Source organism: Drosophila yakuba, chromosome 3L, assembly GCF_016746365.2.
Source record: "Drosophila yakuba strain Tai18E2 chromosome 3L, Prin_Dyak_Tai18E2_2.1, whole genome shotgun sequence".
In the NCBI taxonomy this organism is placed as follows: domain Eukaryota; kingdom Metazoa; phylum Arthropoda; class Insecta; order Diptera; family Drosophilidae; genus Drosophila; species Drosophila yakuba.
In genome coordinates, this window is record NC_052529.2 from 19708270 (window position 1) to 19720521 (window position 12252).

Here is a 12252-nt window from a genome sequence, read left to right on the forward strand (position 1 = left end):
CACGCCTCCCACGCCCCTTTGCAAAATCCTGGAAGATTTTACCTTTGTTTATTGTCAGCAGCAAAATAATGTTGAACTCCACTTCCGTTGGAACTTTTGCAAAAAGCAAATGAAATGGAATTCGGAAAAATATGGATTTGCTGCATGGTACTCCAAAACCTCCAATGCATGTATGTGAAGAGATCTGTGGGTAGAAGTTGGCCTTTAAAATGTTGGCATAAATTGGTGCAGACGTTTTAATTTCGTCCTGTTGTTCTTTGCAATGCAACTCACACATATATATTTTTCCAATTCTCCTTTTGACTACCCCAAAAGTCGCGAAAGTTAACGCATAAACCAAGACGGCTCCTGGCCCTGTGGTTCTCCAGTGCTCCGGTTCCTTGCTCTTGGCTCTTAGCTTTTCTGGAGTTGGCAGCCGGCAACCCTTCCCTTGCTTTTAGTTTCAAAATGAAGCGATGGAAGCCAAAACTCGTTATCGTTTAATTCAGGCGAACGGCGAGCCAGAGAATCAGTGGAAATGAATACCGTCGAGTCGAACTATTGGCAGCTGACTTCTATTTTTTCTATTTCCTGTACTTTTTTCCGTTTTCTTTAATTTTTTCAATACTTGGAAAATGTTAACATTTTTTTACTTAAAAAATGTTAGTGAAATACACAGAGTTCTTTTTATTTTATTTAGGTTAATGGTGTACAATTGATATGTGTGTTTTCTTGGAGGTTCTTTCCAACTCCTTTTCACTTTCCACCAGATTATTCGCATGGAATTTTAAGTGCTACTATACAAAAATTAAAACCAGATAAATGTGTTACTTCAAGAAAATACTTCGATTTCTAAAAAACTAAGCTATACATTTTAAAAGGCGGTAGGCAGTATTTTCTCGAAGTGTAACTGATGAACCCTCGTCTTGTTGTCTCAGTAATGCAACTGACAGCAGGGATGGATGATGGGATATGGGGGGCGGTGAAACGGATAGCAACTGCTTTTTGACGTCTGACAGGCTGCTATCCAATCTCAAGCGCCCGAAAAACACTAACCCTACACAAAACCCGAACCGAAACCCAAACCCAAACCCATTTCCGATTTCCCATTTGTCGTCTTTCACTTCTCCCCAGCTCGATGTGCTTTTGTTGCAACTTTCAAGCGAATATTTGCATAATGCAGCTTGATTGATGTTTGCAATTGGTGACAGGAAAGGGGGGCAGGGGACTCCCAGCCATTGGTAATGAAAAGCGGGCGGGGACTGAGCACCCGAGTGCTGGCCAAGATTGGGGGCCGCAGAGCCAGTTGAAGCCCAACCAGATGACGACAATGACAACAATTCACAAACTTGTAAACACATCACCAGGCGCCTCCATATTTGCTCAGCTCGGCGAGGAATACTTTGGCTTGGAATGCTGGCGAGGATGCTGTATTTTGGGGCAAAAACACCGACATCGGCTTCGACAGTCACATCGCCATCAAGTGGCAGCCGTAAGTAGCACAAGGCAACACCGCAGCAACATTTGTTGCCGCCGTTGAGTGCAAATAGTTTTGGGTTTTTGCTGCCGCTCCAGATGCTCCGTCGCCGTTGCCGTTGCCTTCGTCACTTCCTCGTAGTTCCGTTCCTGGCGTGGACCTGGTTTAATGTGGATTCCCACCCATCCGAACAAGCAGCTGGCATCCATCCAGAGCAGTTGGAAGAACCAAAAGGGCCGGGCTTAGCTGTTGGCAGTGGGTTTTCTTTGTTTACCAGCACTCGCAAACAGCATTTTCTTTGTATTCCATTCGCACTCAGAGAGTAAACTGTGCAGGAATCCAATAAATTGCACAACAAATCGAAGGGCATATAATTTATGAAGGTCTGGAAAATGCCATGCATAAATGGGCACATTCAACCAGAACGGAGCCTATTACATTTTCTCCGCCTCGGTATTTAAAATATATAATAGTTTCGAAAATAAACTATCTTCATTTTGTCCCCTCACAATGATTAGACAGGTCGTATTCATTTGCTTACTAGCGACAACTAGCACCGGATTTGTACAGGGCCATATATACAAGCCGCTTTGTAAGTTCGATATATTAATTCATCCCTGACAATTAAAAAGTATATTATACTTTTCAGTTTGTGAGGAAACCAATGCAAATATAACCAGATCTTCGCTTCTCGCCTATTGTGTGAATCAGAACGAATGCTTCATTAACAGACCAGTAGGTCTTTGCCCCAAAGGTGAAGTGTGTTGCGTGAAAAAACAAGATTTTAACATTGACGAGGTTGAATTTATGGAGAATTAAACTTGCTGGAAAGAAATTATAAAGCTCACTTTGACACTTTACTCCTGACATTTGGGATACCGGAGAGATACTTCTGCATTAGTATTAAATGTTTTATTTCGTTTTTGAGGAGCACTACAAGTTCGAAACCCTAAGAACCACATAAGCTCAACGCTGACTCCCTACTGTTGCCAATGATAGTGTATATCTGCAAGCCAGAAACCGTGATCGTGGAATCCCATAAGGCTTCCTCATTGACTTGGAGTCAAAGGACCCGGCCACGCCCTCCTCCCCTTTGGCGTTCCGGCAGCTTATTAAATGCAGCCGAGCGAGACATCAAAAGCTCCTCCGACCGCAGCTAAAATGAGTGGAGTAGGTGCGGGCTCCCAGATGGAGGAGGGATGGAGCCTCCATTCCCTGCTGATGTTTATTAAATAGTTGCACGACGTCGTGTGTTGGACATGCCCGTTTTGCACTTGGAGCTGGAAAGTTGGAAGTGGGAGGCTGGTGGTTACTTCGTGGCTTAGTGCATTCCTGCAATTCATGCAATATTTCAATTTAGCATTCACCATTTGCGACGACAGCAAAGTGTTACGGTCCACCCAAAACACTTCATCGGCCGTAGAGTTTGGTTTGGGGAATTGCAAAAGCGGGAGTCTGGCAGTCATGGCAACCTTTGAACCGAAATTAAAACCAAACAAATGTCACACCAGCAGCGTTTCTCCCGGGTTTTCCCACTCAGCTTTTCCTCTGGCACTCCCTCCCCATGGAAAGCACTCATTCGCCCTGTTGACTTAATGCAGAAATTGCAAATTTCGCGTTACAGGACCTGCTGCGTAGGCAGCCAATTCGAAGTCAGCAAACTTATTTTTACCCAGCATTTATATGCAAGTCCAGGGTGTTGGCATTAAATTGTAAGCTGCCAGCCTCCGCCGGAAATGCATGTTGTTTTCGCTGAAGCAATTTATTGGCATAAATTAAATGAAGCTGTAGGAAAAGGGGCAATTTTATTCCCGCCGTATAAATTTGCTATATAGTATATCAAATATACATTTGATAAATGTAGATTTAAGTCGACTTATATCTTAAATAAAAGTTAGTCCCAAGGAGTTATGTTAACTACAAGAGATAGCCGTGATTCATATTTTAATTTACTGGTAGCCTTGTTTTAACTGGCTTATGTTCATCCTGGCGGCTGTTCGAGTAAACGTTCATAGCTTGACTCGAGCAGACATGTGTAACCAGTAACTAGTTTATGTTTTATTAGCTTAAATTGCATGCAATATCAAACGCAGATCCCAAAGGTATCATTTACCTTTAACAAGTTTGTGTGATGATGGACGTTTCATGGATCTACTTTCCATATCTTTCGAGGGCATTATTAATGGCACTGGGTCACTTGACCGAGGGTATAACCACGTTTATCCTTCTTGTGCTAAATCAAACTACTTTCACCAACTATTATCCTAATTTTATTTACCAGATTTCAATGTAAGCAAGAAGCTCACCTACCTCTGCCTCAACCTAAATCAGAGATCGGTTTATTCACAAACGTTGGGCACCAATAACAAAATAATATAAATAAAAAAGTTCCCTGTGTATTAATATTAATACATATGGGAACCAGAAACGGAGGTTTGTTACATTTTTTGTCAAGGACGCATACACAAATTGAAGTAATGTTTTAGAATCACCACCCAAAAAACTGGTATATAAACACATTTAGTTCTGGCTCCTTAATAAAATGCCTTGTTATTTCTTCGTCGCTCCCGCTTTTCTCGTTGGCACTGTTTACTGTTTGTCTTGTGCATAATTTTGTATGTCTGCCGGGGCTTTTCTTGAGTTTCCCGCATTTTCTTCATCGCCTCCGCTGAAAACACATTAACGGAACTCACTTTCGCATAATGAAATTTTCGAACCCGTAGAGCGGGCCGTAAATTTATGATGCCTTGCCACGTGAAACAGGCCACAAAGGCCAAAAATCATTTTTCATTCGGGAGCGAACATTAAAATTGTTTACTTGGCGGCTGTTAATTATGGTGTAGGCTATTAACTGAACGCACCCCAAGGACGCAGGTCGTTGGCTAATAGGTGTTCCCATAACCGAGAGTCCTTTCAACATGCGCCTGACTTGGGGCCCAATTGCATGTGACACTTTTGGCGCAACAACTTCTGCCACAAATTGCTGCAGTTTCGAGTCAACATTTGCAGACCGTTTACATCGGGCTGGGGAACCATGGAACTACTAACCGCTCCCATTCCGTTTCCCATCTGGCGCCATTTACAAGTCGCATTAATCAATTTCCCCGGCGCATGTCAGCAGCAGCAGCCTCGAAATATTCCTCTTCCCTTCTCAAGCTGGGACTAGACTCCGCCAGGCCAAGCGAAACCGAAAGTGGAAAGCTGCCTCATGGGCAGGATTTCGGTTTCCATTGTGTACAGGCTTTTACACTAAAATTTATAGTTATTAAAGAGAACCAGAAAGAATATAACATTGGAAAGACGAACGCTTGCACCCTTGCAGTGATTTGGTACTTAAGCTCCACTAATGTATACCCTATTGGAACACGATCCAAAACAATGATGTCTATACTAATTTCAAAAATGAATTGCTGTACTATAAAAGCTATACTATGAAATATTTTTTTTATTCCTTTTTTTTTTACAACAATTTTTCGATTATTAAGCAGCTATTTAATATAGTTTTCCAAGCCGGTCTGTTCCGATGTATATACTACCATTAAAAACAAAAACATTTTAGAAAGTTGCATACACATAGTTTTGAATCTGAGAGACTAGTATGCCTATAAACGAACATGGCTCGACTGTTGAAACCAATCAAAAATACATATATTCTTTATGTTCCATTACGGCGATGAAAACATTTAAATGAAATCAACCTTGAAAGGAATCAAAACCAGTAAAATATATTTTAAATCGAAAATTGATGAGAACAACCAACACAAACTTTCATAGAAAATGATTATCAATTTAAAGTAAATAGGGTACGTTGTAACAATCGCCGTTTATTTTGGGGAAAACCAGTCAAAACATTTTTATCAAGAAAGAAAATTTTCTCCACGTGTTGAGGGTAAATTATACCAACTCCTAGAGCTCAGATATGGTGTGGTGTGGTGCATTTTTGGTCTAGAGCCAGTTAAAACTTAATTAAAACCATAACAAAACAATATCCATACATAAAGAAGGAAATAGAGGCTGCAGAGAGGAAAACATTTTACTAGGACGCCCCGAAATAAAGTTTATGGTCAGAAACTTGGCGCTGGTCCGACTAAATCTTTGCCGCTGAACTTGCCACACATCCCTTGTTGTTGCAACTCGTGTTGCTTAAATGCAAAAATACCAAAACAGAGGGACAAGATGGAAAATATGAGGAAAAGCACATAGCAAACATTTTCATTTACACACATGGATGCAATTAAAGCGAGAATGGGTTTGGCATTATTCCACCGCCATTCATTCCCCCTTCTCCCGGAAAAGCTCCTCTCAACGTGTCGTTAGTTCTTTTGTGCATTTGAAATTTAATTAACACGCACACACAAAAAAACACCAATACACATGCAGGGGGAAGGACGGACCGAAAGATGGGAAACAACAAGTGACAGCAAAAAATGGCAGCAACAAAAACTAATAAAAACTCATTTCAAACAGTTTTTGATGAGCCAAGGGGCAGCAAACGGAGGCAGGACGCTCCAGAGGAGTTCTAGGATCGGACAGGACTCTCTCTACTCCTCATACTACCTACGACCCACTGCTAATTCAGCGCCTGTTGCCATTGTCCCAGCGACGAAATGGCGGAAATGGAAGAAGAAAATGGCGAGCCAAGCAGCTTCCGCTTTTGTCTCCTTCTTTTCCTTTTTGTCCTCCATAATGAATGTCAACTTTGCTGTCAGCTATATTCCATCGAGCAGCTAAGAAAACTGGACTCAGTTGTCCTTAGCTTTAAACTTGAAAACGAATCACTTACCTCTTTACAACCAAGTTTTATTACCAATTAAGGCGGCCCTAAAATAAGGCATTAAGTCATATATATGCAGTGCATCCTGTGGATCAATCGACTAGCGCAGCAAATTAGAGAAAAATATATGTAAATGTCCTAAAAGATATTTCTGTAGAGCAGTTGTCTTAATTACGAAAATATATGTTTTATTATTTTGTTTAATCATATCTCTTCAATTGAAATTCAAGAAAGAACGTTAATTAGTTTTCATATACTGAGTATTTTTTAGTAAGTTGACTTGATTGAAAGGAATAAGGAAAGATTGGTTTAGCTTATATATTGTATAATCGTCGGGAGATAAACTCTTCTCTTTTCCTGATAATATTTTAATAATAAACTTCAAAATATTTCAAATATATATTGAAATACCTACTGTGTAAACTTACGACGTAGAAAGTCGAATATATTGTCGTACTAATTAATCTCAGCTTGAGATGATATTGAGGTATATAGTGTTACACTTTAAGACACATAAACTAATATATTTTCACACAACAGTTCGGTAACCCAAAAAATCAATGTAACCCCATACCTTTGATATTTCGACCACAAACCGCAACCACCTGTGCACATCCATAATTGATGGCCCGAATTTCATCAGCGAAACCCCGTACAAATCCTTTTAAATCCCAGCCATGGTTGCAAGTCGTGCCCAAATGAAGTGTGAAATTTGAGCATTTAAGTCGTTCCACTATGGTTAGTTCCTATACATATCTGGGATTCAACCGGGTTTTGGACTGAGGGATGGCGAGATGGTCAACATGCGACAAAAGGGGGGAAAAGAAGTCGGGTCCAGCACGCGATGACCATCCACACTCTCTATTCCACAACACACAAACTGCAGCTGTTAAAAATTAAATCGGTTTTCATTATTTATACGCTGTGATTTTCAGCAAGCTGAAGTCAGAATGAGAAAGCGAGCGATTGCCGGCTGCTGGTCAAAGTTGCCATGGTCATGCACATCCGCAGGACGCAGTCGAAAAATCCGGAATCCTGAATCCTGAATCCTGAATCCCGAATCGTGGAACGAGCTTGGGGGACAGGATGTGGAGTCATGTCTGCTCACAGAGCCAAATATTTGCTGCGCTGAACGGTTTCCATTCGACTTTTATGAACATTTTGACGATTTCGATTTTCAAAAGTCAATATTTACACAACGTCATCTCTCCTCTCCTCCTCTCCTGCGCTCCACCGCTTTTCCCCCGATTAACCCCATACATGTTCCGATTTTCTGTAGTTTATTGGATGTGCAGTTAACCAAAATAAATCGCATATCGGATTTAGCATTGAACCCCAGTCGTTCGTCCTGAAAATACTACAGAGTGGACCATGCACTGTAAGCCGCTTAGAAAAAATTACTTATACGCCGAGTGGTCCGCTGAAAATTGAGATCTGCCAATACATTTATATACACTGTATATACATTTTTGTTTGTTTTTTTTCTATTTTTGTCACACGCTCCCCTTTGCGCCCTTATTGGCAGTCACTCGGTAAACAGTTGACCCACTTCCTGGTGGCTTCCTTTCCAAAGACCACCATTGCATCCCAGACCACCACTGCATCATCTTCAGCATAATAAGCTGCTCCCTGGCCCAGTTTCTGGAGCTGCTCGTTCGCCTCCAGCTTGTCATTTTCAATTTGGCTAATCGACACACTCGGCCCACATTGTTGCCGTGGTTTTGGGCAGTGTTCTCCCCGGACTTTGCTGCCCCCTGCAATTGCTCCACATAGTCACGTGGCTTGGCAGCCTCTCTGAGCACCAGCCAAATTCCGCACTGACCCACATAAAAAAGGCAGAGCCAAAAAATGGTGAGCCAGTTGTTTTGGCCCTAGGAAAATGCAAAACAGGTAACTTACTAGGAAGATCTGAAGCTAATATATGCAATATATATAATATTGGGAAAGCTCTTAAAGAACGTTATCTAATATTCTATTTAGTGCAAATAACTATGTATTATAAGAATGCACTCGTATTCATTGGTTTCTTACTATCTTGTTTAACCACTACTCTACTTAACTTTAAGTAAATCTAAATAAATATATATTTATTTTACTGCTTTTTTTTTAAATTTCCCAATACTAACTAGATTTCAGACTTCCCGGTCAATCTAGCCAACCAGTTTGCTGAACCTCAGCCCATTGAAATGGCAACCAGGGAGCGCTTATATAAAATACCACAAGTCGGCCGCCAAAAGAATTAATTGAAAAGTGAAAGCCGAGAGTCCAATTCAGATGGTTTGAGTTCTGTTGAGGCAGGCCACCAAATTGAAAAGCGCTTTTCACTGGGGCGAGCGACGGAGCTACAGTTTCACTTTTCCCTGACGCCGCCTTTTAATACTGCTCGTCAGGATAAAGGACTGCGCTGAAATGAACAGCCAGACAAAAGAAGGAGCAGCTGCAGAGGCATCTGCATAATTCATCCGACAGAACTGGAGGAGAGGTGTACGTGTGTGTGTAGAGGGCACGTTTATAAGGATAACGTAATTGTATTTGTGAGAGCAGATCCCTGGCAGATGCTCCTGCAGCTATTCGAATTCAATTATGAACCACTTGCAGCTGAAATCTAGCGCAAGTCTGAGTCCTGATTTAGAACCTCCCCCATTTCAGACTTCGCTCCTAATTCAACAAGCCAATTTGTAGCCAATTGCGAGTGCAACATCAACGGCAATGGCGCAAAGCTAGTTCAAAAAAAATCAAACTTTCAACAACTCGACAACTGTGTAAGTGACTGGCCAACAGCAACCGGCACCAACACCGAAAATTGCTGCACATTGCCATTGAATTATTCGTCGGGGGCGACTGAATTGCATGCACGGAATTACGTGTACCAGGAAAAATGTAAGCGGTATTTGAAAAATAATCTGTTTAAACAATTTAAAAATTTATAAAGACGGAAATCATAATAGCGGCCAATTAACAATGTATTTTAGTTGGTTTCAAATTGATTAAAAACCGGATTTTTCTTTTAAATTAATTCAAGTCTTTAAGAAATTAAATTTAAAAAATGTCTGTATTCTTTATTTGACATTTACAACACGCTTAGTAAAAACAATACTCCTAAGTTAAGACATCTTGAATGCAAAATTCATCATTAAATACAAATAGAAAAATGGTAAGTAATGTATTTAATCAAAGGGCCTTTATTCGGACTCTAAAAATGGTTTAATTTTAAAACTTATTACAGGTTTTTTATATTTGTGTAAAGACGTTGAGAGAAAAAAAGGATCCTCCTTATCCCAAAATGATTGGCAAGAAGTTTCTCAAAATGTGTAAGCTTGAAGTATTTTTGGCAGTGTAGGTCATGGGTGATGGAAATACAGCTGCAACAGCAAACAGCACTTCAAAAGCTTTTGTTAGACTCCATGCGTGTGAGTGGGCCTTGAGTGGGTGGCGATTGGGTGGCTGAGCGGGTTAGGGTCGTGCATATTTCAAAACTAACAATTGCTACTGTTGTTGTTACTTTTGCAAACTACCGCCTTTGTTGGTCCGCTGCTGGAAGGCTAGAAACTATTTTTTCCGTCGATGGTCCACAGAAATTGATTACCGATAACGCCGAAGAGGATAATGGACTTTTGTTGCCGCTGCAGCTGGCGGAAAAACAGAAAGGGTGCAAAAAAGGTCGAAGCGAAAAACTGAAACCCAACTAAATGTGTGAAAAGCAAAAAGGGAAATTCGGCAGAAAGCGCCTGCAAAGGGCAAACGGATTGGTAAATCGGTATCCCGTTTGCTGGTCCTGCGACCAAACCAGACAGCCAGGATATCCAGCTAACGATGGGCATATGCCGGCCACTGGCAAGAAAAGGCGATTATGGTCAGAATTGGGGGAAGGAATGGATGGGAAGAGAGTGTGGAAAGGAAGCCACTACCACATGCCTGTTAATCTCCATAGATATTGGAGTGGAAGATGAAACGCTGGGCGAAGTCTACAACTCCTCCGTTTCCTGACCAAACACAATTCACTTGAAAAACATTTGCGGAACAAAGCGAATAATTTGCTCGTGTTATTTGTGCATAAATTAATCTTAGGTAGGACTGTGAGCAGGCCATTCCAAGCATAGCTCATAATTATCCTGTGGGAAACGGGAGTTGAGTCCACACATTTGGGTGGTCAGTGACCAGAGTGCGCAGGATTTTACCGTGCATTATCTGCAAAAGCAAACAGGGTAACAAAAAACCGCTGAGAACAAAGAAAAACCCCGGAAACGGAGGGAGCTAACGCTAAAGCGGACTTTTGGCAATTTATAACATTTTGCTCATTTGCTCATTGCTCATTTTGCCACACACTCTATAGCTGTGTGTGTGGGTCTCTTTGTGCGTGTGGCAACTTCCGGTGCCATGAAAATGGCGCCTGCTAGCGAAAAAAATGTAATAAAACATGTTTAAAAAACGAGCAAACACAAGTGAAGTGGTATTAAGCAGGAGGACAAAACCGAATGCTAGGAGATGGGGAAACCATCCAAATGCTGCATTTGAACTAACACACTAGGCAAAACCAGAAAAAGTTATCACATCTTATTATAATATTAATAACAAATCAGGGTTTTCTCATTCATACAAATTAGGGAATGGTCCGTAAAGACTACCATTATTTTTAAACAAAGTTCATTTACAAAAAGTGTTTACTTATACCTTTTTTTTAAGGTAATCGACAAATATACGAAACCTACTTTTTATCTGAATAAACTAGGTAAACTGAAATATAAGAAAGGGAGAATATTGGGGCACACACATTTGGAAAACCTTTCTGCGACAATTTATAAATGAGAATATAGCTTTCTTTGTGTAGAAAGGACATTAATACAAAATGACATAAAAATTTCCTAAATAGATTAAAAATGTTTTCCGAGTGCATTTAAAGAGTGAGGGTAAGGAGCAACAAAAACACAGCGTGTTTAACGAGCCATTTGCCGCTTCGGCGCTGAACTTGCTAATTGAATTAGAGCCGCTCGCTTCCTCGCTCAGTGGCTCGTTCTTCCATGGTTCACAGGATGACTATGGCGATGAGGACGAGGACGAGGACGAGGATGAAGATGAGGATGTGCATGTGAGTGTCGATGGGAACGGAATGATGGAGATGGAGATGAGGATGCGCCGGCGGCAGGATGTGAGCTCTAACAACAACAAAGACTTGGGCGAGTCCAAGGGCAGAGGAAAATCGGGAGCAAAGCGTATTTGGTTGCTAAACGCTTTGGCATGCCGCATGCCTCAGGGGCTCACCACCACACAACCACCCAGCCACCCAACCACCTTACCGCCCATCGAGTGGGATCCTTACACCATGCCCGCAGGATTCAATTAAGTGTAAGTGCGCCGGCACACTCACACAAATACACACACAGCCGCGCCATAAAGAGCAAGTTCGCCAGGACCAAAAGTCTTGCAGCTGTATCGCCCTAATGAGCAGCAAACGCTCGTCACCCGCCAAAAAATCGAAAAAAGAAACTTGCTAACTACCGGATGGATAGTTGAATGCACGAAAATCCGCCTCTCGGCCATTATCGGTTATGATTACCCGGGTACTCGATGCCGATGTCGTAAAAGTTCGAACGTTGTCAGTATCTTCTGGCCACTGAATTGCCTCCAAAATGAGAACGATGGGGAAGATGCCAGCGATGGAGAACTCTGAAAAGGGGACGAATTTTTAAGCCACAGATGGCTCACTGAATGAAATTCTATCCTCGATTTCTAGTCAAAGTCTGCGATACCCTTAACTGAGTACCAGTTACTACGAAATTATCCGGAAAATGGGCTTTTTTGTTACTTTCACTTTCAACACTAATGCATTATTTTTTAATTCCGTTAAAAATAGAAGCTATGTCCAAATGTACAAAAGTTAATATTATGCTAATATTTTAACCTATTTTAACCTAATCAAAGGAAACTACTACTCAATTGCTATTAAGAATAGTAGGATTCAAAGGATTACATTTCCAAATCATAAACAGTTTTGGTTAAATTCGTCACAAAAAACACGTTGATA

The 12252-nt window shown here is 41.2% G+C and overlaps 2 protein-coding genes across 2 annotated transcripts; one reads left to right on the forward strand and one right to left on the reverse strand.

Moving 5' to 3' along the window:
• Positions 1-1325: 1325 nt before the first annotated feature.
• LOC26536090 lies at positions 1326-1786 on the reverse strand. The gene is given in 1 exon segment (XM_039374188.2): positions 1326-1786. A coding segment is annotated over 1 exon segment (303 nt). The 5' UTR covers positions 1666-1786; the 3' UTR covers positions 1326-1362.
• A 152-nt stretch (positions 1787-1938) lies between these two features.
• On the forward strand, positions 1939-2298 carry LOC26535311. Its single transcript, XM_039374187.2, has 2 exons — positions 1939-2048; positions 2106-2298. Exons 1-2 carry the CDS (start codon positions 1967-1969, stop codon positions 2273-2275), a joined length of 252 nt encoding a protein of 83 aa, XP_039230121.1. The 5' UTR covers positions 1939-1966; the 3' UTR covers positions 2276-2298.
• The last annotated feature ends 9954 nt before the right edge of the window (positions 2299-12252 follow it).